Source organism: Tinamus guttatus, unplaced genomic scaffold, assembly GCF_059628265.1.
Source record: "Tinamus guttatus ecotype Peru unplaced genomic scaffold, ASM5962826v1 Tinamus_guttatus_pri_ptg000314l, whole genome shotgun sequence".
Taxonomy (NCBI): Eukaryota; Metazoa; Chordata; class Aves; order Tinamiformes; family Tinamidae; genus Tinamus; species Tinamus guttatus.
The window spans coordinates 5,061,743-5,089,644 of NW_028288848.1; the positions used below are offsets into that span (position 1 = coordinate 5,061,743).

At 39.9% G+C, this 27,902-nt stretch overlaps 1 protein-coding gene across 1 annotated transcript; it reads left to right on the forward strand.

The window, feature by feature from the left end:
- Positions 1-3,267: 3,267 nt before the first annotated feature.
- Positions 3,268-27,858, forward strand: STN1 (STN1 subunit of CST complex). The gene is made up of 9 exons (XM_010227363.2): positions 3,268-3,408; positions 7,340-7,435; positions 11,946-12,017; positions 13,846-14,007; positions 15,241-15,352; positions 16,223-16,382; positions 23,013-23,135; positions 23,657-23,729; positions 27,434-27,858. Exons 1-9 carry the CDS (start codon positions 3,276-3,278, stop codon positions 27,589-27,591), a joined length of 1,089 nt encoding a protein of 362 aa, XP_010225665.1. The 5' UTR covers positions 3,268-3,275; the 3' UTR covers positions 27,592-27,858.
- The last annotated feature ends 44 nt before the right edge of the window (positions 27,859-27,902 follow it).

Genomic DNA, 27,902 nt, shown 5'->3' on the forward strand with positions numbered 1-27,902 from the left:
AGAGTTACTTAAACATTTGCACATATACGATCTGTTCAGAATTGTCTCTTGTTGGCAATCTGTGGCATTGTTTATAATGCTCCTGCTATTTGCCGCCTGGACGTTCATTGTGCAGGGCAGCCCTTATCTTCCTCGCTGATAGCGTATTGCCAACAATACCAATTAGGAGCTGAAAACCCTCCTAGCATAAAGGAAAGTTCCATTTTCTCCAGGGTGACTCAGTAATTAATTAACCCCTGGGAAGGAGAGACTTCCTGTGCCAATTCATGAAAAAGTTACGGGAAGGAACTCTTCTATAGGAACAGAGAAAATGATGAGAAGTGTTTTTATCTGCCTTGTGAGGATTATGTTTTCTAATACTATCAATCTGCATGGAAGTTTGGAAATGAACTGAGAAATAGCTACATTGGGAAGGGTTGCTTGTTTCTTCTAACATCTTCCTTCGAGACAGGAGAAAAAGGAGACAAAAAGGAGACAAACAGCTGTTAAGAAGCTGTGATTAAGGGTGAGACTCAAAAGTTATAATGGAGTTTTGTGCTTCCATGCCATGTGTTTACTTTCAAGCAGGCCTCAAGTTTTGGTTTTAAATGAGTGGACCACTTAGGAGGGAGGAAGGAAAATAAGCTGGGTTTTGGGTAGTGGCAGTTGTTGGGATAGCTACCAAGGCCAAGGGGGAACTTCTCTGCACTTGTTTGTGTTCTGGTTGGCCATTGCTGAAAGCAAGTTAAAAGCTACAGTACAATTTTGTTCTCCCAGCCTGTTATATATGGAATATATGGTTTTATCAAGTAATCTTGTCCAAGCCTGTAAGATAAAACTTTGCCTTTCTGTAGTAGACTCGAGCCAAGGAGGGCAGCACTGTACATGAAGATGCATGTGAAGGGTGTATATTCCTCCTATAAAGAACAGTAGCAAGTTCTGTAAGCTCAAGTGGAGCTCCAGAATTTAGATTTAGCTCCCAATAGACTTTCAGAGGTGGAAGGAAAGAGCATTTGCTGCAAAAAATCCCTTGTAATGTGAATATGGGTCACATGTTTGGGCATTAATCTCAAAATAGAGCAATGCATATGGGAGCCTTCTTCCCTCAGAACAGTGCTGCGGTAAAATATATGAAGAGATGCCTTTTCTGCTGTAAGCTAAGTGTTGCTGGGACTTTTGGCTAATGCTTGTCCTCTTAATCTGTTAATATCTGGTCATTTCAAGTTTAGGGAACTACTAAAGTGCAAGGCCTTTTCTTTTTTTTCCTACAGTGGTTTGCTGCTCATTCCCCAGAGATGGGCACACATGAGTGACCCTTGTTTTTTGCTCTAGTGAATGAAAGTTCATGCAAAACAAGAAAAAATGTTAGACTTGTTGCCTATTTCTCATCATTTTGTTTATTAGTTTGGTCCATCATCTTGGACTTGTGTCCAAGAGAAAAGCCCAATGATGAAGTGTAACGGATATAGTATTAAGCATGCTAAATAAGTTGGGAAAAAAGGTGCACAAAGAAATATATGTATATATTTTTTACTCTCACTCTCTTTTTTTCTTTTTTAGTAGGAGCTGTAGAAACATTGTAGAGTAAAGACAGTGTGGCAGGCAACTGGGCTAGATACTGCAGCAAAAAGGGGGAACCTGTACCAGTCCTGAACACAAGTATGCTAGGTAAAATACCAGATCAAACCATGTATCTGCTTGGGAAAGTTTCCAGCCTAAATTTTATATAGGCTGTGGCAAGCAGATGAAGAACTGCTATGTGGTGTCGCATGCAGTCTTGCGCTATCAGGATCATACAGTTTACAGTTTAGTTTGTAAACTTCAGCTGAGCATTCTTGCAGTGTCTGTAATGTGGCAGCAGTGGTGGGCAGATTGGAGTGAGAAGGGGGTAGTGAGAGGTTTTTTGGTATGCATTGCATGTGCAAAAAGGTAGATTTGGGTAAGCTGCCTGTACTGAGGAAACAAAAATACAATTATAAACAAAAATCTTAAGATGGTTGCTTAAAGATGAAGTGGCTGGTGGGACTGAAAAAATCAAATAGTTTCAACTTCTCACCAAAACAAATGATCAGTCTTGGGAGATCAAATGATCACTGATCTTTTGAAGAACTGAAGGCTGTCTATTTTGGGCACAAAGATAATCATTTCCTGCAGTTCTCTACAGGGTAACGTAGCAGTCAGCAACCTTTCTCGCATGTTGTGTGGCACTATGATTTGTGATTTGCTGTCCCGAATTAACATCTGAGCATGAGAGAAGAAATTGAGAAGAATTGAAAGTAGTCAGGAAATGATGTTTCCCGAGGTAGCAAGGTGCTGCTGTAATCCTCATGGCATGAGGTCTCTACCCAAGCATGTGGTTCTTGCTGTGTACAGGGATCAATAGCAGGGAGTTGTTCTATCAAGAGACAGCACCCAGCCCTGTTACTGTATTCAAAATCCATCTACTTACCACCTTTGCTATGACTGTAAGTTGTAAACCCTCATCTCCTTCTCCTTTTTCATTCTAGAGTGACATGGAAAGCTTTACAGAAAGAATTTATTTCCCCTTAGGGAAGATAATAAAAAGGTATATTCAGTCTCAAAGAGTACAGAACTTTTTTTTTTTTAAATTGAGTGCTGTTTTATTTTATTTTTATTTTTCTTGAAACCAATTCTGTGATAGGCAGAGAACTAACTGTGATGATGACATAGGATAGCAGGCATTATACAGTGGGAAAGCTGAATATGCAGAAGGGGAAAGTAACAACTACAAAGTTATTGGAAACTGCATGTACAAAACCAGGAAGAGCTCATTTGCTTTCATTCATTGTTTATAAACTAAGCCTTCTTCCCCTGCCCCCACCATTAATGCACAGACAGTGACCAAGGAGGAAAATACAATATGGAGAAGAGAAAAAAAAACTCGTACATGAAGTAGAAAGAAACTGATCTCCCATGATCTTGTTCTTTTAAAGTAATATTATATTTTAGTTCTGTGCTCCTGGGTCTGTAGAGGAGAAACCCCTAGAATTCTATTTCGTTTGAAGGAGTTCAACAAGAGCTCTTGCTGATGAATGTCATTACTTCAAGTAAACTATCAATATTGGTATTTTGAATATTTCATGCTGGTGATACAACATTAAGTTTGCATTAGATGTGTTCATGCAGCAGAGAAGAACTGGGTTTTGGGAACATGGTCTCTTAATCAACTCTGTTGTTTAACATCACAAGCTATTTTTTTCATGCTGGAGCATATGTAAACATATGTTGCCTATGTAGATAGCAATTCCATGTTTTCCCATATTCACAGGTATTGAATGCAGTCTGAGTCCAAAAAGTATGAGGAAGAGATTCCTTCTCTGCTGTGGGGGCTGGATCCTGTATTTTCCGCATTTGCAAGACTCTATATCAAGGATATAAAAGAAATGAGAGAATCTAAACAAGTGCCAGGTATGTACTCAAATGTGCTGCTTATGATGCACACAGTATTATATTTGATTTATATTGCATTCTTGATCTGAAAATTCAGTGTTTCATGAACCTCAGTAGTTTTCTGTAACCCTAAGATAAGTGGACTAATCTTTAACAGATTGAAGAAGAATCCTTTCTTCAAAGAAGTATAGGTAAATATATATATACATATATGGAAAACTTTGGATGATTTTTCTTATTCTCTAATATAGACAGCTGCTTTTACATTAGAGATGCTTTGCTTCCTCTGTGTGGTAGTGCTGTTCCGATAAAGTTACTCCTAAAATCTTGGTCCTTTCTGGTCATACATGTTTTGTTTTTCACTGGTCTCCATAACATTTTTCTTTGTAATACATAATATTGATAATTGCCTGTGCATGTTAATATACAATCAAAAGGAATATATTTTTTTGCTGCTTAATTTCTAGCTATGATAGATATATGAAATCCTTCATGTGTCTGAACAAACTTGTTGTCAATTCTGGCATCTGTGCTGCATCTTATACCACACCTTTTATTTCCTAACCCTTGTTGGAGACTGTGCTCTGCAGCCTGTTTCCTGCTGGTCTTCAGCCAGTCTCACCCACGTGTGCACATTGTCTAACGCAGCGTGGGTCTGGCCCCGAGTTGCTGTTTTCACTGGGGAGAGTCTAAACAGACTCTCTGCAGTGTGATTTCTATTGGAGAAGGATTCATATACTCCCAACTGGAGCCCGACAGGATGTAAGATTATCTGAGAGGAACTCTTAAGAAACTTGGAGTTGATCAGGAAGAGCACAAATGTGAAGCTGAATGCGTGGCTTTGGTTTGTTTTAGTTTTATGGATTTTGTTGTTCTTGTCCTCCCTTCATAAGGAGAAGGTGCCTTTTTCTGACTCAAAATAATGTAGCTTATATACTCTACCTTGGACATTTGGTATTCATATTTATTTTCCTTTAACAGTAGGGATCTTGACAGTGCTATTCTCTATGCTAAGAAACACTTTCTCAGGAACCTCTTAAACTCTGCAGTTGTGCTCTGCTTCATGAACTTTTTCAGTTTTGTCATTAGGATTTTTTCTAAGATGTTCTTAAGGAAGTGGTATCTGTCATGTTAAGATATCAGCCTTTATAATTGGCACAGGCTTTCCCCACTTCCTGTGCATCTGGTGTTTTGCACAACTAAGCTTATTTGCAATCTTATATCATTTTTTAAACCCAAACTTTAAAGTTCATTCTTGCGAAGTTATGTGAATGAACAAAAGTTCATGGAATAAATATTTTTTTTCTCCCGATACGGCGTTCATATCTAACCGGATATTTTCTGTATATCTCGTTCATGGGCAACAAATGATAATACAATAGAAACACAAAAAAGGTATATTTGGGTGAAGGAAGAGGTAGGTTTTTGTGGGCCAGTGTTTTCAGCCATTAATGGGTTTGTTAAAGACTAGATGAAGCTAAATGCGTGATTCAGTTATTAAATAATACTTATAACAAACAAATGAGTGCAAAACAAGGAATTGTAACCAGGAGTGGAAAGAAATGCAGACTGAATGTCAGGAAAAGCATCCTTAGAATGAGATTTGCTAGACCATGGAACAGCCTCCCCAGGAAAAAGGTGGGATCCCCTTCACTGGGATTATTTATATCCTGGCTGTACAACTTGCCAGGAATTTACTGTACGGAACAGTCTTGTGCTGGCCCTGAGGAAATGGGCTGAATGACCTCATTTTTTTTTTTTTTCCATTTTTAAGCATTAGGATTTGATGCAGCAATGACTAATCCCTTAGAACAACACGGGAGAAACAGTAAACCTGGCCAAATTCTCTCCTGCTATAAATGGTGTCGAGAAGGCTGGAAAACCACCCGGATAAAAACAGCATTTTTGTACTCCTAAAGGCCTTGAAGTGATAGTAGATGTCACACTCGGTTGTAGTACATAATTATATCTGGGAAAGGAGCTTTTCTCAAAGTGAGTGTGCAGCACTGCTTTGTGACAGCTTGTCAACAAGTAAGGGAAGTTCCAGATAGCATGAAAGGAGGGAGTAAAAATTAAAGTAATGGCAACCAACTCATTGCTTAGTAACACTGGTGAAGATATGAGTAGAGTTTGTGCAAGATTGCTGCTATGTCTTCCTGCTGTGGGCACAGCACATTAATATGTCTGAATTTGCTGATTTCCTAGAAGTGCTACTGAATGTGCTTATGCTTGTGTGTGCCACTGCATGGCTTCAAATATTTAGTATATTTGTTGCTAGCAGTATGAATGTAATTGGAACCAATAACTGGGGGTAGAAAAGCTCCCTGTTTCTGCCTCCAAGTTGTCCAGCTCAACGCCTTTTAATAGAGTGTGTAGACCTAATTTCATCTTTCACATGAATTCAGGTAGGTTTTTCAGAGAACAAGGGTGGAGCTGGGAACAGATTTAAGGGGGTGGAAAGAACCAGTTTTCTCTGGTCTCCATTTGCCAAAACTGTTTACTAATTGAGAAAAGAACCTAATAACATGCTCTGTGGTGCTGTTGTCATGTTCCTTGTTTGCCCAGTGGAGAACATGGTGGCTCTGCCCTGCAGATGTGCTCTGAATCTGACTCAGACCTTCTTCTGCAGAGGTTTTGAAAGATTTAATGAATGTTTATGTACAGCGGAAGCATCTCCATTGAGTGTTTCTATAGCAGTGTGTGTTTGTTTCCTGCTAAATGGAATGAGAGAAAAGTGGACAAACCTGCTAAACGTAAGGCTTGACCAGAGACTGCACTAATACTATCAGCAGCTCCAGGCTGCCAGCACTGGCCGCATCCTCAGACTGCTGCAGTGGGCTTTTAGCAGCAATGCTTCTGTACAAGAGCCTCCTGGCTGATCACCTGTGACTTTCTGAAGCTTTACTTTTTTTCTGTCATTTGTGAAATAAGTTAACTTCAGGCTCCTTTAAGGCTGCCGGCTATGTAGGACAAGCTATTTTTGGCTTTCCGTTTAGACTTTTTTTTTTAATACAGAAATTTTTTACTCACTGCCTTGCTGCAGTGTTTCTCTTTCCCTTTACAAGACTGAGACTTGACACAGTGTATCGAGCCAAACACTCCCTCTCAGTCCCCTGAGTTATCTAGTTTTTCGAAGCTATTGAACATCCCAGATGACATATTTCAGTAAAGCTGTAGTATTCTGAAACAGAAGGAAAACATTCACCCAAGATGAGCCAGCCCAGGCTATATCAGCACTTGTTGCTCTATTTTCCTCCTGCTAGAGAATGGTGAGGCTTCAGTATATAATATTTACATCAGTGCTGGTCAAAGACTTCTGCCACTCTGGTGCTTGTGAGAGAGATCACAGCATGTGACAGCTTCAGTACTGTTGAAGTCCACTGGGCTCTGATTTCTTGCTCTTGCTTGGGCATATTTTTGTATGTTACTCTTATCCAACTAATCTTTATAAATGCACACAAATAACTTTGAAGGGATGTTTTTAGAATGAGTTATTTCTGGAACTGGAGCTCAAAATACTGTCTGTGGTGATTGTAGTGTACTTTACAATTTGATTTTTAGTGGGGTGTGTATGTGGTTTTTTTTTTATTTTCCCCTTGCGGCTTCTGTTCCTTTAGTAATGCATGACTAAACAATGTTACTTTGCATTTTGGAGGCTCTGCCTTAATTGGGAACAGTTGCATTGTGAGAAGGCTGAAGTGCTTCCATTGTATTTGATTATTTACTCCTAAGCCTGATGATGATTGGAAAAAAAAAAAAAAAAAAAAAAAGGAAGATAAAATCTGAGACTCTACAAAAATAAGCACTTGGTATCCTACATATCAGAGTGTTTCTGGTCCTCACAGGGCTAGGAGATCTTTCATGTGAGTAGGAATACTGTGTGACTATGTAGAGTAGGCTATTTGTAAGGAATATGTATTTATGCTTAGTTCTTATGTTCTGTGTCTAGGTATATTCTTTTATAATGGACATCCAGTGCGACAGGTAGATGTTGTTGGGATAGTGGTTCAAAGCAAAGAGCGAAATGCCTTTTATAATTATGGAGGTAAGAAAAGCCTTTCTTTATTCTTGCATTTATCAGCCTTTGAACCTTAGAACTTAGACTTGATTGTGTTGAAATAACTGTTCTTATCCTGTATATCTGCAAGTGAGATCACTTATCAAAAAAAAAAAAAGATGAAGAAACAAAAGGTTAAAGCTGAATAACTGATTATCTGGGGGTCTTCTAGCAAATCTTAATTTGGATATTGCTTTGCTACTGGGCTATACTGTCTTCCTTTCATGCACACGCAACATTTTTTTTTTAGCTATATGCAAATGGATTTAAGAGAGCCTGCAAATGAGAAGTCACTTTTTCCTTTTTTAAACTGTAGGAATTCCTTCTGACTTGTGTATTTTGTCATAGCCAGGTTTTGATAGCAGGAATTGTTTTGTTTACATGTGTAAGTTTATATTTAGATGCCTTAGCAAATCTGACCCAATCACTATACTACCAGTCTCTGCCAACTGCATCTGAAAGGAGGGTTGTCGTTTTTCAGTATTCAGACTATTTAACTAACATGGAAAGATTTGATTATTATTTAGTTCAATTGCCTTTTTCATCTGGAGAAAGAGAAGACTGGAGTAATGGTGATGTGACAAGTTTCCAAAGGGGTATGTGGGTCTAACCGGCAATAAGCTGGGGACACCAACCATGTAAGTCCTATCTAAGATTTGAGGGACTTGTCTCCCGTCTTCCTCTCCCATCGTTTCCATGTGATGAAGGGGAGCCACTGAGTGCCGCTTCCTGCCGCTTACAAAATGCGACAGAGGCAATTCTCTGCTGCACAGGAATATTGTGAAGATACAGCCAACTACTTACAGGCAAGCCCAGCTGCCTCTGCAGCTACATCATGCTGCTGCCATGTAGAAAGGACAATTCGTGCACGTAGTATGCCCTGCTTAGGGGGTTCTTTAGATTTGCCCTTAGCATCTGCATAAAAATCTCTGCAAGTTTTTCAAAGCTGACATTTTTTCTGGATTTTTTTTAGTCTGATTTTTGGATTTTTCTTATAGCCTTGCCATAATGCTCAATAATAAACGGTCAGTAAGCTTGTTAAAGCGTGAAATATTCTGGCCTTTATAGTAGCACAGGCAAAATAAACGCTAAAGAAGTGGAAATAGAGTTGATGATGTAACAAGCTGTTGAAACATAGGTTGAACGTTAGTTATTACTCTTTTGTTGCACCAGTATGCAAATGTATTCGTAACTGAACAGAGGGAGAGAATCAAAATGATAGAGGCAAAAAAAAAGAAAAAAAATCTTGAGGTGAGGGTTTCCCACAGTGTTCTTGGCATTAGTTCAGATGTCGACTTGCTGGAAATATTTGACTAGGGTAGCAAATGGAGGAAAAGAAATGAAAAGACCTGCGGACTAGTGAAATTAAGGCCTTAGTGTTAGATTAGCCAACCTGTAAGTAGAATTCTCAGCCAGTCTGGCTTCCTGCTGTCCTTTTACATTCAACTCCCATCTTTGTTCCAGCAGTTCCTGGTTTGAGCTTTCAGACTACCTGCCAGGGTGCTCCTCCCCAGCCTGCCCTCCTGTTTCAGGCAGACCGACTCCACCAGCATAAAATTGTAACTTCTTAGGCGGTTTCCTGCTTGCAAGGTCTTGCATCTCTCAGTTCAGCAGTTGGTGAGTCACAGAGCAGGCATTGCATCAGTTAGTGCCACACACTGCTCAGTATTTGCTCACCTTCCATCTGCTTAAAAGGGCTTGCAAAGCAATTCCCCCGCTGTACTTTTTGTCTGATAGACAGAGAACTGGAATATCTTGGTACCACTGCCATTATCTCCTCTCCTCGTTCCTACCTATCTACCTCAGAATATGTACCTCTCTCTTTAAAGAGGATCTTAGGTCTTTTCTGTGCTGGAAACCATAATACAGCCACAATGGGTAAGGAAATAGCAATTGTGGAAGAGAATGAATTGACTGTCTTTCTTGGATAAAAGAAAATAATAACTTTAATTCAGGTTTTGAAGTTCTGATTTTATTACTTGTTTATTGCTGTTATAATTGGTTAAGAGAAGGATATTTAATAAAAGCCTAGATTTGAGTAAGCTCATTTTTTAGCCAGTGTACTTTTCTGACTTTTTTTGCCTTCCCAAAACCAAATGGTATTTCTTCTGGTTTGCTTGATTCTCTGAGGCTGTTTTGAAATGTTGAACAGCCTAAAAAACAAGCAAATAAAACCTCACAGGGATCTCAGTGAACTCCTACAGAGTTTACAAGAAACATTGCCTTTTGATATCAAGAAGTAAAAATGGACCCAATTATCTCATTTACTGGGTAGCTTTGAGAGGGCTAAATTAAGGTGAAGGTCAAAAAAAAAAAAAAAAAGGTTCAAAACTGAGTTGTTGAGAAGAGGCCGCACAGGAAGTTTCCAACAGGTTGTAGACCCCTTGAGTATACTTAAAATAGATCTCATTAGAATACAATTAGCAGAGTTTTCATTCATCAGTGCTGCACTAGTTACTTGTCTTTTTACTCAGAGTTTTTAATGTGGAAAGTGAGAAAGCTGCGTTCCAGAGCCTGGCTCTATTACCAGATTCCTTATGTGGGCAAGAATAGGACACTTTCTCCAGGACGTTGCTTCTTGCTGTTGCACTGGCAGTGAGGAGCCTGGCCTGATCCTTCAGGCCTGCTTGTTTTGTTTTGAAGCCCTTTGTCTGAAGGAGAGCTGCAGTGTTTGGTGCAGCAGAGGCATTCTCAACCTGCAGCACCCAGGTGCTGCAATAATATACTGGGCAGATGTGGTCTGCCCTGATGTATGGGGGCTCTTCTGCCAGCTAGAACAGCTGCTTGTTTCTCTGCAGAGGAGAGGAAATTTACTACTTAGATCATTCTTATTCTAAAGCAGAATGAAAGCTGCAGACAACACCTCAGAAGGGGGACATTTATTGGACAAGCATGTTTTTAGTGATGGAATTTGGAACTGCCTGTGTCTCACAGATGCCTTATGTTGGTTATTAGAAATGTGCCTGCTCCAGACTAAGCTGCTGGGAAACAGGAAGCCAAGACAATGACTCGAAATTGGATCCCCCATATAGGGAGATTGTTTCAAAACATGTGAGACAATGTTAAAGCCTTTTGCTTTGATGCTTGGTTCCTAGAGGAAACAACTGCAGGTACCAGTCGGGACCTTCAAGGTAAACACTCACACATATGTCGTCCAGGATCTGGTTTAAGGGGCAGAGCAAAATTGAAGGTTCCACTTTGTAAAAGCTCAGTGTTTCAGATGGTTACACAGAAGCAGCAAGATGCTTGAAGTGGTAGCTGGACTTGAAAGGTGATCCTTGCCATGTTGTGACAGGCATTAACTGCCTTTTTCTCTGCTAAATGTTTTATTTAGAGGGTGTTCCTTGGACAAGCTGCTCATAAACAGGCTTTCAGTGATCTGTAGAACAATTATTTCTCTGGCTCTTCTGTTTTCTTTAGCCTTTTTGTCTTTTTCTGCTTTGTCCTTGCCAGTACCATGCCTACAGGCAGAAATCACAAAACTTATTTTGCTTGGGTACTGGCAAAACTGGAAAAGCCAGACAGCTTTTTTTTTTTTTTTTGAAAAAAAAAAAAAAAAAAAAAAAAGCCAGAGCTTTTGCAGTGGCAGAAGTACAGGCCACCAGTGGTGTATATGTGTATATGCTGTAAGCTGGAAATCCCTGGCCTAGGGCAGAACCACAAGCATCTTGTCCCCTGTCCCTTCCTGGCTAGAGGAGCTGCCCTTCTGCTCTTAGCAACATCCTGTCATGCAGAAACTGCCAGCAGACTGTGAGCACAATTCTAACGGTGTTTCACTGTTGTAGTGATGTTCTGCTGTAAAGAAATGTTTATCTTGATGTGTTTCATACTGTGTAAAGAGATTTTAAAGTCAGGATGGGCCGCTGGATTATTTGAACAAATTTTCTGCGTAATAAAAGCAAGTTAACCAGTTAGCAGACATAATTTTCTCTCCATTTGTCCCTCTTTGCCTCTGATTTTTGTACTCACTTTAAAACTTGTTGCAGGAAAATATCTGATGTTGATTTGAAGACGTTAAGAAACAGGCAATTATTAATAGATTGTTCCAGTGATTAATTGCTATGGTTCTTTTCTTTTCTACTTGGTTTCCTATTTTAATTGGTCTATCACATTCAGCACTCTATTTTTTCTCAACTCTGTCACTGAGATTAGAATCCTTTTATCCCCAATATTTCCTTTCTTTGGATGAATGTGTTGAAACTCCTAATTTAATTCAGTGCTTGAATTGTTTTGTTGCTTTTATTTGCAAAAGAAAAAAACAAGAGGCCTGTTATTTTACTGATCTCATGATTTTTGGTGCTGAGCAACTTCAGCAATTGAAGTAATTGTGGAAATATTTCAAAAGCAGGAGTTGAGCACCCACTTTCCCTTTTTAACTGGATGAATTGAGATGTCTTTAGCAATCGTTTTCCTAAACACCTATCTGTATCCATTTTTATTTCTTGGAACTCCATAACCTGCTTTCTTAATCACTGTTATTCTTGCAATTCTTTTACAGTGGATGATAGTACTGGTGTTATAAATTGTGTCTGTTGGAAAAATCCCATGGGAGCAGAAAGACCGTTATCAGGTAATTTTTCAAATGTATAATCCTGCTTTTGACCACACAGTTTTTGTTTATGTCTTAGTAAACAATCAAAGTTGGAGGAGCACATTAAAATCACAGTTTTGGGGGGAAGCTTTGTTTGTTTGTTTGTTTTTTAAATAACATCACAACCTACAGCTTGGGCCGTTTTGTAAGCCTTGTATTGGTTTCTTTGTGCTATTGCCAATGGTGGTGCCAATAAAAACACCACATTTTGACCTGTCATGCATTTCCTTATCTGGATAACATAATATTTCAATTCCATGCTGTGAAATTGTTCAAAGAATCCTCCTCTTACTGTGCTTTTTGTGAAGAACTACCCTGGAAATTCACCACATACCACAGCTGCTGTTTCTGAAATCAATCTATTAACCAGCAACCTGGTCTCATTCCTCACCCTTGTAATACAGGGCTTTCAGGATGGCTCTTTCGTTCTTTCTTTGCATTTATATTCCCCTTCTGCTTGTGCTTATGTTGTCAATGGTGACCTTGAAATTTGCTGACATTCCCACTGTGTTTAAGCTGTTTTTTATGCTTTTGACTATTCTAAACGTGCAAAAGTTGCACATATGACATGAATCACTCCTGGCACTGAATAACAAAACATCTCACTAGTGTCTTTCTCCTTGCTTTTCCCTCAGCACTTGTCATAGTATATCACTGTCATCCATTCATACTTGTCAGCAATGTATAGCATAATTTTGACTTTGCACCTGCTTGAAAACCTATGTATTATATTGGGAAGCCACATATGGAGATTGTCAAACACTTACAAAATAAATATTACTTGTCATCTGCCCATATTAGTAATATACATGCTTAGGATGAGGAGGGGAAGACTTAATGTAAAAGGTAAAGGCTGTTGTGGTTGTGGAACAAGACTATTTATGTACCTACTCGCATTTAACAAAGCTTGTAGCGTATAAACTGCTCTAAGTTCTTAAATAAGTTAGTCTTCTCTCTGAACTATGTATAAAACAGAAATCCCACCTTGCTGGATGTAGAATAAAGATGAGCTCCTTGGTTACCCTGTAGTTTTTCTCATTAAGCCTAAGAAGAAAAATTCCTCTGAACCTGGAATATTGTGGTACAGTTTTCCAAAAAGTAGTGAGGACCCACAACCAAAGGTTAACGATGCACTGAAAGTAACAAAAGGAATTGCATGAAGTGCAGCTTAATATACAATGAGAACCCAGAAGGCTTTCTTCACATTTGTGTTCTTAAGTTATGTGCACATCAGTAGTGCCAAAATGCACACTATTTTCTTAATGATAATTAATTCATTTGAATCTGCTAAAGAAAACAAGTCCCAAAGGGTTAAAGCCTTCAGTTTGTAATCGCGCTCATAGATGTTTGTATCTATCAGGTTTTAAATTACAAAGAATTTACTCTCCTACAAAGCTGTGTTAGATAAATGTGAAGTTCTGTCAAGTTGTGTTCGCAGCAGCAAAGATACCAAACTGCACTACAAGAATACCTTGGCCCCACCTCAGATGATTCATCCTTCTTTTATGCAAAAATTTCAGCTGGGCTTTCTTCCCTTCTCTTCCCTCTTAGCATGACAACATCAGTTTTTCCTTTCTGCAGTTAAAATGTTCTGATTTTTCAACCCATCCAGAACATTTTTAGAATGATAAGCCAGAATCTCCTCTCTTTCCCTTTTCCCAGGTGAACTATTTAAGTAAAATAATACTATAAACTAAAATTGATACTCAGAAGTTTTGTTGCCCAGACTTTGACCTTTTTTAGCAATATGATTTTGCGCAAATGTAGGGTGCAGATGCCTGATTTCCTTTCCCCTGCTTTTTTACAGCTTGTCCAAGTACAGCCAGCAGTCTTAATATGCTTGAACAGAGGAAGAAACTCCAGGAAAAGATCAGCCAGAAAACCAAGCTGGAGATTGGGGATGTTGTCAGGGTCAGAGGTCACATCCGAACCTACAGAGAGCAAAGAGAAATTCAGGCCTCCTCTTTTTGTGAGTGTTATGCAGTTGTGATATATGTTACATGGTTGTCTTGATTTGTAGGAACACCCAGACTGTAGGTAAATTGCTGAATAATTGCTACAGTATTTGCTGGCATCTCATTTTTTTAATGAGGCTTGTTATTTAATGGATGGAAATAAACCACCTGAGAATGAGGCTTTACAAGCTTTCCAGGAAAGGATAACTGAAATGAGTACAAAATGGGTAACTGGATACCAGGCTGAGTGCCTGGCAGAGTTGCTTTTCTATGTGTTTTTTCTATGTGAGTTTTCTATGTGTTGGAGTAGAACAGTCGAAATCCCAGGGAGGAATTAGTGATCTTTTATGTCACATTTCAACAAGAGTGTTAGTTGCTTTGGAGAAACAGTTAATGTTTGTCACAGGCTCTATAACCCTTTCTATGGGCAGACAGGACGTTAGGATGATGTATCATGAAGCCCAAATTCTCCTAAACTCTTTGGCTCTGCAGAGTGACCAAGAATTCCTCCCCTAAGTTTCTGCATCTGCAGGTGCTGACCCCTCTGTGTGACAGGTGGTAGGGCAGCAATTGTGTGCAGTCAGTTACAGATATCTAGGAGCTTTCTCGTTACGTAACTGCTCTTCTTAATATCTGTGTTATTGCGTAAGCGCTGTTTTTCCTCTATTAATTCTTTCAGGGACAATACTGAAAAAAAACCTTTGGTGTAAAGAAGGCTATCATTGAAAAACTCTGCATAGATCAGATAAGTTTGTAGTTTTTTCACAATTAGCTAAAACCTGAGAGGGAATTGAACCTTCTCTCCAAATGGGAGTTTTATGACTATATAACCCATTCAAAGGCTAATAATATTACCTTTTTTTTTTTTCACTAAATAAGAGCCATTCAATTCAAAAGGCCTCTAGATTGCTTTCACATTGGTCCAAATAAAGCTACTTACTATTTTTTGGCTTCATTTAATGTATCAAGATTGCTGAAAGGTAAAAACAGACATCCTAAATTCCAGTTAAACAAGTTGTCAGACAAAAGCATAGTCTGCAGTGCATTACAGTGGTCATTTAACTTTATGTAAGATGTGAAAGTGGAAGTAGCCTTTGTGGGTTTTGTTTTTATACAAACAGCAGAGAACAAAATATGCCAGTTTAATTCTGGCATGTGAAATGCTTCTGTGCTGCCTCAGGTATGCATGCTTAAAAGATTGGTATGGCAACCCTGGCCAGGAATGTGTGTTCTTTTCACCCTTCCAGATAAAGTGGATGATCCTGTGTGTGATGTCCAGATTTCAAGAATGCTGGAGCTCCCTTATCTCTATAGAGAAGTTTATGATAAACCTTTCCAAGGTCCAGAGGGGACACAGAGGTAAATGTGTTATCCAGACTCAAAATGTAGGATTTTATTATTGTTTGTTTGTTATTGTAATATATCTGCAGAAAGGGCCCCACTGATTGTGCCCAAGCACAAATATACAGTTGCAGCCTGCTTTTCTCCCAAAGGATTAATCACAGAATGACAGAATATTTGAGGTTGGAAGGGACCTCTAGAGATCAACTTCCCTGCTCAAGCAGGGTCACCTAGAGCACATTGCTCAGGACTCTATTGAGGTGGCCCTTGAATATCTCCAAGGATGGAGACTCCACAACCTCTCTGGGCAACCTGTTAACAGTGCTCTCTTATGATCCATACAGATGAGATACCCACTCGTAATTTGAGAAAAGAAGGGCCCTTGAGCAGAGGTAGCAAAATATAGGACATCTAGGACAGTAAATTGGGGTTTGGGAATGCGATCAGCACATTAGTTGGAGTGGCCTGACTTCACTTTTCTTCTACATGTAAAGATAAGGAGCTGTTCTGTCACAATGCTCTTGACTCTAGTCCTGTCATTCCAGTCTCCTGAAGGCACAACCTCAATAAACTAATCCTGGTCCCAGCTTCAGTTTGCCATTAAAGGGTGACTGGATGTTTATTGGAAGGTCTGACACATGCAGTGTAGCTTCAGAGACTATGAATCTTAAATCCCAATAATGTTACACAAAAGGACTGAAGAGAAGCAGTTGGGTGTTCAATGCAAATAAAAATGGACTGTTTCAATAAAGGGTTTAGAGTTAAGAATCTTCAAAGGCAGTAAAATGCCTTTTGATATTTGAAAACCAGACTAACTTCAAGCAATTATTTTTAAAAATGTTGGTAGTGTATTTCTTTCTTTTTGACATGTTCTGTGTGTTCTTGCAGTGGCCCAGAGTGCCTGGATTTCTCCAATATGCTGTGCGAGAAAGTGAAAGACTTCTTGCTACAAAACAGAATTCAAACGTTTTACCAACAGGAGCTGGAAACAGTTGATACTCTCGTGTCCCTGGCCCACCAGCCTCAACCTAGTCCCAGCTGTCAGGAGGTGAGTGAATGCAACTATTTCAGGTTTTTAGTGGAGAATATATTGTCTGATACTCTTTTAAGCCTAAATGACTGCTGCTTATTATTTAAAGGACTTATGAAACCTCAGGTGTTAACCTGAGATATTTAAAACTGGCTGAGGAAAGCCATGAGAACTCTGTTAAGGATAGTTTTGTATTGGCTCTGAGTAACCTTATGGAGCCTGCAACAGGCACCAACTATCCAGTTTTATAAGTAGAATAGTATCAGAAAAGGACCTTTAAGAGTTGTTTGACAAATGTCTGAGATGTTGAATTTAACCAGGAGAATGGGGTAGAGGGGCTCTGTCTTATTTCTTATTTCAAGCTCAGTATTTTAATATAGATGTGATTTTAGAATATAAATTATGATGAGTAGATGAATAACTGCTCCATGTTATACTCTTCTCCTGCTGGACGTCTCTAGTTGTGAAAGGGCATGAAAGGCCAGGACAGAAGGTAGGATTTAATTGAAATCTGCACTGCATGTAAACAAACTGTTAAGAAAACAAAAAGCTTTCCAATACGATAGCAGTCTTGATTAACTTCAGAAGGGGGAATGGAACAAAGGCCATTTTGTAGCATGGTTTTATATTACTCTGCAATTTGGTAACTTGCAAGCCAGATTCTCAACTGTTGTGGAACGGTAAATTTCTGTCAAAGTAACAGAATTACAGCTTTAAGCATGTTACCAATGGCAACTCAAACTGTTAGAGCAGAGTATTACAAGTCTGACTCACTTGTTTACTTTGGAGGATTTTCTGTAAAGAAATAAATCCATGGCAATCATTTTCACTGCCTGGTTCTCCTATGCATTGTGAAATGAAATGGGTTGTGTTATGTTAGTGTCAGATATTTGTTTGTTGAAACAAATAAAAATCAGACCCCTGCAACTGAATTAAAATAATAATGAAAAGTAGCTCGATTCTTGCAGGCTGCATTGAACTGCTTCTCATAACTGCTTCCTGATTGGAGTTTCTTTTGTTTTTATTAAAGGCACTTTTGTTGTTTGTTTTTAGAGGAATCATGGATGTTAGCAAGGACAAGGAACCACTCTGGTTTGTGACAGAAAAGTTTGATTTTTAAAATATGAAACATGGGACAGGGTATTTTCTAAACTAGCTGGAACAGTATTAAAAGTCCATAAACACTTTACATTGAAGGAAGTAGTGGTCATTGTGACTAATACTGGAAACATCTATCTGTGAAGTTTCAGCTTTTACAGAAAGATTATAAGGAATGTCTTGCAAAGCCTTTTAAGAGGAACTCATGAAGAACAAGCAGAAAAACACAAAAGCCCAACAAAAACAATGTGGCATCAGCATTGTTACCAGCCTTGAGGAACAATCATAATAATTAATGGTTATTGCTCTTGACCCTGATGCAAAGGTGTGAGTGTATGTCCCAGGAATTTGGGCACATAGGTGCTTATTAAGAACTGGCAGTTTTCTCTATAATCCTTTGGTATTAATTCTTTGCAAAGTGGCTTATAGCTTTTTGCATAAGAAAAACCTGCTTTGTTACATGACTTGAGTGCCTCAAGGTGAGCTCCTAGTGATGACTGGACGTGCATCTTATTATTTTGCTGCGCTGTCTTGGCAAAGGGTTGACTACCCAGTTTAGTCCTCTAAAATGAGTGTGATAGACTTGATTTTTTCCCTATTCCTTTCTTTCCCCCTCTCTAGTTTTCTCAGTTGCATCCCCCTCAACAAATGGGTAAACAGTGCTGGTAATATCGAATCATAGTATTTCATGCCAGTTTGACAAGGTAGGAACTGAATGAGTTGATCAAACTGAAGACCAAAAATCACACCAAAATACACACACTTGTTCACTCCTTGCAGCTTTCCTGGGTATTGAAAAGCTGTGTTACTTTGTATAATCGCTCTATTTTGTTCTGATTCTAGCGCTTCAGCATAGCTGCTGTTAAAAACTTGTTCTACTCCTCTCTCCCTTTCCCTGTGATCCTAGGAGACTCCCTTCATCTCTTTCCTGACTTTTAAAGTACCTGCGCAGTGGGAGAGTATCTCCCAGTGGAATATTTCCTCCATTGGAAAGGGGCTGCTATGGAGTCACTGGCAGCAGAGCAAAGCAGGGGGTGAAGATGCAAGGAGATAGCTGAGATAGTGTGAGGTGGGCAGCATCTCTGTCCTTGTCAGCATTGCCTTTGAGCTCTGCGTCTTTTCCATTGCTGTCGTAGTGTCGTGGTGCCTAATTCCAGTCCTAAGGAGCTCCCAGGAGGGTATCTAGCAGATATATGTGGCAGAGCTCACATGTCCTCTGCTCAGGTGCATGCCAGGTATCTTTTAATTATGCAGTCTACAGAGGATGGGAAAAAGAAAGGTTTTTTTATTAAAATAAACAAAAATTAACAAAACCATTAGGTCTAGTGGAATGTAATTTGACATAATGAGTGCTTCCTCTATCCCCAAGCCTCTCCCTTATTCCATAAATACATGGCTTTTGAGTTTGGAGCAATGGGTACTGCAAGGACAGCTATAAGCAAGAAATCAAGTAATCTTATGCTTAGTGAAATTAAAATGTATACTTGCTGAACATGTACAAATGGGTCTAATAGATGGTTCCTTTTTAAAGGATCTATCCAGTTTCCAAACTGGAATAAATATGACTTGTAACCAGACATTTTAATGCACTTGCTGCATGCTGCAGCTACAGTGTGTGCTGTATTTGGTGCCTCCATTCCAGTTTGTGCATGTCACCAACTTGGACACATGATTTGGATTGTGCTTTCCAGACTCGGCTGTTTGTACTTCTCCTGATTTGAATATTATCTCAAGGTCAGCAATGACACATAGCTAAAGCAGGGAGTTTTACAGTGTCATTCTTACTTACTGCGGGCCTGTGCATTATCCTGTAGGTGTAACACAGTGTCCTTATACATCACTGGCACTATGTGTTTGTCTTCCTGCCTCTTGAACAAGCTCTATTGTTGCCTTATGCATACATACATGCGTGTATATATGTAAATATTGCAAAACTTATAATAGGACTTCAGGACTGACGTCCAGAATTAGTGTTACTAAAATTGTCATCTCTCTAAGCCAAGGCTTAAATGTTGTATGAGAAATTGCAAAAGGTGGTTTCTATAAGTAGTATCACATGTGTGGTGATACCAGGAAGCTTTACCACCACCTGGGTGTGTTGCCGTTCTCAGTGAGCCAAAGGTTAAATCCCTCCAGCATTCTGAAGGGAGAAACTAGTTCTTGTATCTCTTCATTCTTTGACAAATTATTGATTGTGCAGTGAGTCTGTCTTCTTTTAAAGACCAGAGAATAACTGGGGGAGTAGTACCAGCCCACCAAGCAGTGTGAGGCCCATCAGCTGGAGGATAGAGATTTAAAAATATATAATAATAATAATTCTGGAGACATGGATTTTTCTTTTGGCTTTCTTATAAAGTCATGGCTGACCATGGCTGGTAGTGATTGTCAAACACTTTAAAAGCTACTTTTTTTTTTTTTTTGTGAGATCTCGTGTTATCAGTGTTTTAGGGCATCTGAAGTTACTCACTGTGAAACAGAGGAATGCCATCTTTGAAAAGAGGCGAAAATTCAGGGGTAAATGCAAAATTCAGGGGAATCTATGCTCTTGCTAGTGTGCTTTGGATCAGACATTAAATGACTTAATATTTGCAAATGCTTTAAATTTCTCAAATAGCTTTGTAAAAGTTAAATAATGGTTAATAAACTGTGACTCAGAATTAACCACATCTGCAACTTTGGCACAGCTTAACTCTTGAAATGCAAGCGTGAGATGTGAAATTCCATGGGATTTCATGGTCTCAGATTTCTTCTTTCTGCTTTTGCAAAGCCCTATAAGTACAGTAGTCACCACGGACTTCAGACCAGAAATACTATGTGTTTTTAATAGCCTTTAGCGGTTACCTTGAGCTTGTCCAGTCTCTTCAGAGCTCTGCTTGATGGAGAAAATCACACATTTATGTATACTGGCTAGACGATGTTATTTCAAGTCCAGAAGAAATCAGAGCTGGCTCAGTATAAGAGCCAAGGATAAAATACTTTGGAGGAATACGTCTAGTTTTCAGGAAATAGGGATGTTTGAGGGAAGCTTCAGGATAAGAAACTGAAGATATTTTAGATAGACCAAAGGAACAGTTAATATAATTTTAGCATGTGCTTATGAGCTGAACTGCCCGTGGGGATGGAGAGGAGCAGGCGTGCTCTAGAGCCCTTCTCCCATGGCCGCAGGGTGAAATCAAAGGCCCCTCATCTGTTCTTCGGGAGCAGTCCCGCTGCTATGGAGCCTCCCCCCAGCGCTCTGCACGTGTGAGAGGTGCCGAGAGGCAGCAGCTGCTGACTTATTTTCTCGCTTCCAAGGCTGCCTTTCTGCCTTCCCTCTGTCAATCTCTTGACGCACGTTCTTAGTGATTCTGTTTCAGCATGGCTGAGCTGTGTGGCAGTTCACGCAGAGTCTGCTTTTAATTTACTGAGGGGATCTCAGTGTTGAGCCAAAATGAATAACTATTGTGCTGCTTTGGAGATATTTTTGTCATTTTCTTCCCCTTGAATGTTTGCTTTCACATTAAAAATTGATCAGTCTTGAGGTGGGTTGCTTTGCTAGCAGTCTCTTAGGTTCTTGAAGATTTATTCCTGCATTTGAGATGAGGCAAGATCTTGTCATTTTAGATACGGCTATGAGAATACGCTTTTGTATGAGAACCAACATTCGTTATTTTCTCTTACAAACCCCTTCCTGGTACATTTCATGTTTGTTTATAAAGTTTGCCAGAAGAGGCACCACGGAGAGATACATGATAGTGTTATTATCACTATGACTGGGATAGGGGCAACATGCAAGTTCACACTTGTAGTTAAAATTAGTCTCTGTTACTGTCTAAACACACAGAGCTGTGGTGCTTAGGGATAGACAGGGTTTTGTCTGCCTCCTTCAGACAGAAATAGGGGAAACCTTAGGATAAATAAAGATTGCAAATCATAGCCATTGTTCTGTGTTAATGAGCTTAAACTATTAAGCAATTATTTTGACAGAGAATTTGAGAGGAGAAAAAAAATAGTTAGATTGTGGGTCAGAGAGATGTGACTGTGGCCTGTTGGAACACCAAGGATTAGCAGGAGGAAAGTGATGGAGAAAATTGAGGTATGCTGAACCCAAACCTAATATCCATCTTGAATATCTGATTTTAACTGTTCCTGATCAGACACATCAGACTTGGAAAACAGTCTTGAGACTCGCAAATAAACGGGATTGATGTCCTGCAGAAAGGTGTTCTCCCATCACTAACTTTTAGTGTCCATGTGAGTTCATTACGGTGCATGGTGTTTGCCTGTTTCACTCCCAAGGTTTCCGTGAGTGCATTTAGCAAGTGAAGTAGGATCTGGGAAATCTGTTAGTCTTTGTCAGGACAAGATGGGAGCATTTATGGTGGTGGCTGAACAAATGGTTTGGCAAGTCTTGCTTTGGTTGCTCTGGTGTGGTCTCATTCAATCCATCATGTGCTGGTTTCTGGGAAGCAGTTGAGCTCTGTTCTCAAAGGAAACCGCAGTGAGCACAATGTGCTCTCAAGAGAGGAAGCAACAGCTGGGGAGTTGAAGCAGTCTGCATGTATAAGTGGAGGCTGAAGGACATGACCAAGAAACAGAGAGATTTTTAAAGAGTAGGTCATGATCTTGCTCTTATCTACTGTGCTTTATCCTGTCCACAGTTGATTCTTCATTGACTTTGCGTCTTCTACTTCACTATAATTCTCCTACATTCTTAGCTCTGTTCTACTTAAAACAAGCCCTTGTTGTCGTCGTCGTTGTTGTTTTTTTTTTTTTTCCCCTTCCCCTTCCTTGCTTCTGCTACTGTTTCCCAGTCTGTTAGCTGTGTCCCAGACACAGAAGCTTTTGTTCTAAATCCCCTTCTTGGTTCTGGACTTTCACACATGCTACACATGCTGCTCTTCCACAACAGGCTCTTACGTCCTACCTGCCCTCAAAGTTCATTCTTTTTTCCCCCCCCCCTTTTTTTTTTTTCCACTATTATCTTTTATGAAAATTTTTGGATCTCCATCTTCATTTCTTGTGTGCTCTTTATTCTCTGCCTTTTGCCCTTTTATTTCTACAGTGGAGAATTTCTTGAGACCATAACCAGAATGTGAGTAAAATGAGAGAAAATAAATACTATTCTTGCCTAAATTATTACCAGTTTCCTTCTTTCCTTAAGCAGTGCCTCAGTTTCAGTTCAAGAGATTGAAATCCAATCCCCAGTGCTTGAATTCTCCTTGAATGTTATCTTACAAAGCACTTATATTTCCATCTCCTCCCATATGCCCTATAAAGCCTATTCCAAAAGAAGAGAATTCTCAGTACATTAGCAAGTAGTTACTGTATACAAAAAAGGCAGTTAGGAGATCTTGCCATTGTTAAGGAACAAGCTTCTGGTACTTCTTTAAAGCCTGACATGTTGGTTAGGTTGTATACAACAGATGCATTTTTTTTCATTTAACAAATTATCAGAACAAAATAATCTGAATTCTTCTCTTTCTTGAAACCGACTGGAATTTTTGCTGTCAGCTCTAGTGTGGCTATTTATCACCACTTAATTCTTTTTTTTTTTTTTTCTCCATGCAGGTGGATTCAAAGAGTGACCCAAGCTCTAAACAGATTCACAGTGTTTTTAAGGAAGCAGTAAGGATGCTACAAGAAAAAGGAGTGGTTTTCCAGAAACCTAGTAGCTCCAAAGACTTATACCATGTAAGGAACTGAACTGTTATTGCCAACCTGTTCTGTGAGATGGCTTCATGATCTTAGTAGAAACATTTTGGAAGGGGAAGCTGGACTTCCACATGCTCTCTGTTTATTCAGAAAGTTTATCTGCTTCTTTCTTTCCTTCTACCGCTTACGTGACCCGCTAAATTGTTTTTTGTGTAAGTCAAGAGTAGTCTCCATCACTGCTGCAATTCCAGGTGCAAAACTGTGCACTGACACAGCAGGGCACACCGAACTCTGGGACATGAGTTTTCTGCTGAGTCACTTGCTGTCCTCTGGGATTGATTCCAATAAATCTTATTCTTCACCTAACTGATGAATGCTGCTAAAATTACTAAAAAATAACAGAAGATTTAACATTCATTGTTAATCTTGGAGTAAGTAAAGCATGCAGATCATAGTTATGGCAGTGTTGGTTCAGAATACATCGTGGCTTCTGATTCTTTAGCAGTCCTGCTCTCTACTGCAAAATAGATTGCTATGAACTGCCCTTTTGTTTCTTCCAGGTGACTGACCATGATAAGGAGCTGCTTAAAGTGACCCTAGATGTGGTCAAGGAAGACTGTCGAAAACCCAGGCGTAAGTATCAGTGCGATCAGGCCCTTGACAAGCTGTGCTGCCATTTATGACAGTGTCTCCTCCTGCTACTGGATTAGATGAAATTCTTGTCCTTCCCCCTGAACTTGAGGCTCGGTTGCGGGTGAAGCTAATGAGTGTAGCTAAAAGGAGTATCGTCCTGTGAGTGTGAGAAGAGAAGGATAAGAGGCAGAGGCCAGCAGGAAAACAAATGTCTGAGATCTGAAATGAGCAGCCGTTATTCTGGATCTACATCTTTTGAGAATATTATATTTTGGGAAGAACCAAGTGTAATGAAGTGTAGAATGGCACCTGGCAGCTGCTGCTTTGTGATGTGGATAAATAGCTAACCTTGCAAGCTCGCTTTCCACAGGGAAGCTGTCACTGAAGTGGCAGTATAGAAAGGTGAAATCCCTGTCTCCATTAAATGAACAATAAATTTAGTAACAATTGGAAAAGAACTCTGTAGATTTTAACTGAGCATAGAACTTAGGTAATTGTTTTATACAAGTAAGGATTTTCAGTATGTATAAAAGACAAATACCTTATATAGCTTCCAAATGATCCCTGTCTTTCATGTGCATTATGTTTTATTACCATAGTGATAGCTTGTGCTTGACTTGGATGTCTACTAATTACACTCATGAAGTGCTACAGAGTTTCTTTCAATTCACTGGGCCGAATGTGACAGCAGGGATCACTTGCTGCTGGAGTGCAGCTATTTGTGGGGTGGAACACACTATGGTGCAGAATAAATGACTGCCTAGAATTCATGGCATATAATCTTCAGTGTGCTTCTATCCTTATACTGTAATATTATAGCACTATATTCAGCAGAGGAGTGCTGAACTCCTCTTAGTGCTTTATGAGATATTGGGAAATTCTTCCAGTCAATAAAAGGAATTGCATCAGAGAAGAATTAGGACTTTACAGATTCCTGAGGTCTCTAAGCCATACTTTTCTTACTGAACGGAGAACAAATATTAACTGCATTGCAGAACCCGTTGTTCTCTGTGAAGCTTTCCATCTGCATACAGTTACTAGCTGTAAAGAGCACAGTTTCCAGATCAGTCTCTCTTTCTCTGTTGACTTTCAGGAAGACTTTCAGTATTCTGGTCATTTATAATAGAAGATTTCCATGTCATCAGCTGGAAAAGTTGAAACTCTGTGAAAGATCAAATTGGAAGTAAGCAGTGTGCACTTTGTCAAAAGAAAAAAAAAAAGAAAAAAAAAGAAAAAAGTAGGAGGGAGGGAGAAAACTCCAAAGACTTGAATCAAAATATCAAAATCGACAGGATGTTTTATTATCACTCAGTGCTAGAGTGAGCTCTAGTCTAACTGTTGGTCCCCCTCTAGTGGTGGTGAGCTGCTTGGCCTGGGCTCATGAGCGGGCTCTTAGTGAAGGAATGTGAATGTGCCAACACATCAAGTTCTTGCCCTTTTCCATCAAGAGTAATATTAATCTTCCATGCCAGGAAGACTGGTTTACAATAAAACCAACCTCTTCTATCCAATCAGTTGCTTCTCTGCCAGTTTCCAAGGCAGAGCCTCACCCATCAGTTCTGATGCATTCTCAGACCCAACCCAGCTGCCTGGAGTTGCTGTACAAACATATATATATATATGCACATACATATATAAAAAATATAAAGTTTCGACATGACTAGTCAAATCTTCACAAAACCTGATCTGCAATATGCCTACGTGACAAGGCTAGCCTATGGTTCTAACTATTTCCAAATAAGCTGATCTTAAAAGCCCATATGTGAGGCCATTCTGAGTGTGAGAGGACAGAGGAGATTTGAGACAACTGGAGAGGATGATGCAGTCTGATTCCAGACTGAATTGTAAAATTGTAGACTTAATCTAGTCCTGCTTCTTTTCTTGTCATATTGGCTTTGTTTCTAGGCTCATATGAGGCTAATGTTTGAGACCATAAAAACAGAAACATTTAAAGTTACATTTAACATGTCCAAGACATACCCTTGTGCCAAGTGCCCGTGAATATGTAACTCATGTCTCATTTGATGTTGGAAATCAGGCAAGAAAATTAATCAGAGCCTGCCTTTCTTCAGGAGATGGACAGAATTTAAATCCCAATATGTTAAAAAGAAGGATTTTTTTTAGGACTGCATCATTATAATATCTTCTGCTGCAAGGATAATCTCCTCAAAGGCAGTGGGGTCTTTCTCGGAGCAGCCCAGGAGTATTTCTGGGATACCTGGATACCTGCAGCTGCTCCAAAATGCCATTTCCCACCAGCATCTAGGAAAAGGCTCTCTGGTGTTGAGTAACCCCTGAGTCACTGGAATTCATTATGGCTTAAGCTAAGTTACTATGAATCAGGGATGGGAACTCTGACTTTCTTATGACAAACCTGTGACTAATGCAGCTACCTGCTTTTGTTAAGCAGTTGCTAAGACTGCAGAGGCACAATGCTCTGTTCTGTGCTTACCCATTGTAGGATGGTGAGTCCATTTTTGGCTACCAGCCACTAAGATCTTTCATTACACTATACCACAGACTAGCAAAAGAAATGTAGAGAAGAAATTACTTGCCTGAATCACTGTGTAGTTCCTCCCAAACTGAACTCCTAGTGCCTCTGTATCTCTACCAGTGACTTTTCTCATAAGCTCCTAGGGCTGTGTGGAGCCCAGGAATTTGCTAAAATGAAACAAAAGTGGCAAAAACAAAAGCCACAGACCTCCCTGGCCCCAGACCTTCATGCAGATTCCTCAGGACCTTTGTCAAATGTTCCTGTTGTCATGTGAGCTGAGGAAGAGGGGAGCTGTGTGTGCTACAGGCCTCATTCATACTACACTTCCATTCTTGGGCATGGAGGGAGAGAAATCTCTCTACGTGTGGAGTTCAGCTCTGGGAGGCTCGGAGGCAACTGAGGGTAACGAGCGGGTTCGAGGGGGCTGCTGGGGAAAACTGCTGATAGGGGCAGTCAGACTGTGGCTACTGGCTTTGCCAAGTGTCACCCAAATAAAGGGGAGGATAAAGCAGCCACTGCAGGACTGCAGACTCTAAGGACCCCTCTCTGCCTTGCCCTCCAGGAAAGGGAACTATTTTCACATTTTTGCTGTCTTGTATTTTGAGAGTTCATTCCTCTTAAAAGGAGATTAAATTTAGTTTCTGTGACCTTCTTCAGTAATTAATTGACTGAGTGGACTACAGTGCAAGGCTGGGATTGCATTGCCAAAGTGAATGCAAGTTGCACTGTAACAGTTAGGCCACAAGGTGCCAGCATTGGGCAAGCAGTCACGGCTGGCCACAGCCTCCCTTGTGTCCTAGGCATTTGTGAAGCTAGGTGTGGGTGAAAGGATTTTCACATGTCATTTTCGCTTCTGAAAAACTGCAGTTACAGCAACTGGGCAGCTTGTCGTAGAGCAACTGTGGGAGTCATTTAAGTCCTTAAGTCACTATCTGCCTCATCAGCCTGTACACGATGAGCCCCGTATAGTGCAGGACTGGTAATCATTCATGCTCGTGACTAAGGTTGCACCCTTGGCAATTTTTAGCAAGATCAGTGGGAGCATTTGATAACTGGAAAACTGTGAACGCAGAGTTGGATCCCTTATCTCTGTTCTAATGCATAGGTGATCTGCTTTTGTACCTCTTTTAACCTAGCTACAATAATCGGGGGCAGTTTGAGACTGAGGTCCTTTCTCCAAGTCTGGCTGCATTTTCTGTTGTTTCTGCAGATGCTGAGAAAGGCTGTCACTTCCTTCACATCCTGAGCTGCGTTCGGCAGAGCTACAACCCCTACGTGTCTGAAGCAGTGATGCACCGTGTCCTGGAGCTGCTGGAGAGTAACAGCGATGTTATCAGCACTATGGAGGGATACTATATGACCTTTTAAAGAAGGAAGATAACATACACGAGCTCCTGGGCTGTTCAGGGTGAAGTCAGGAAGATGGAGTGGTTGAGATGGAGCTCCAGCTCTGAAAAGCTGCTGTTACCTAATGTGATCTAGATGAGAGGAATAGTATCTTGATTCTGCAGAGGCTACTTTTGTTCAGCTTCTGAAAGGAGTTATCCAAATACTTTATCTTAAAAATTTTGCTGACTTATATTCCTAGAAACTTGTATCAAACTGATCCTGGGCATAGTCCAGCAATGGAGCTGGAAAGCTGGGCGGCTTCCCTGTGTGCATGTTCTTCCCTGACTAAA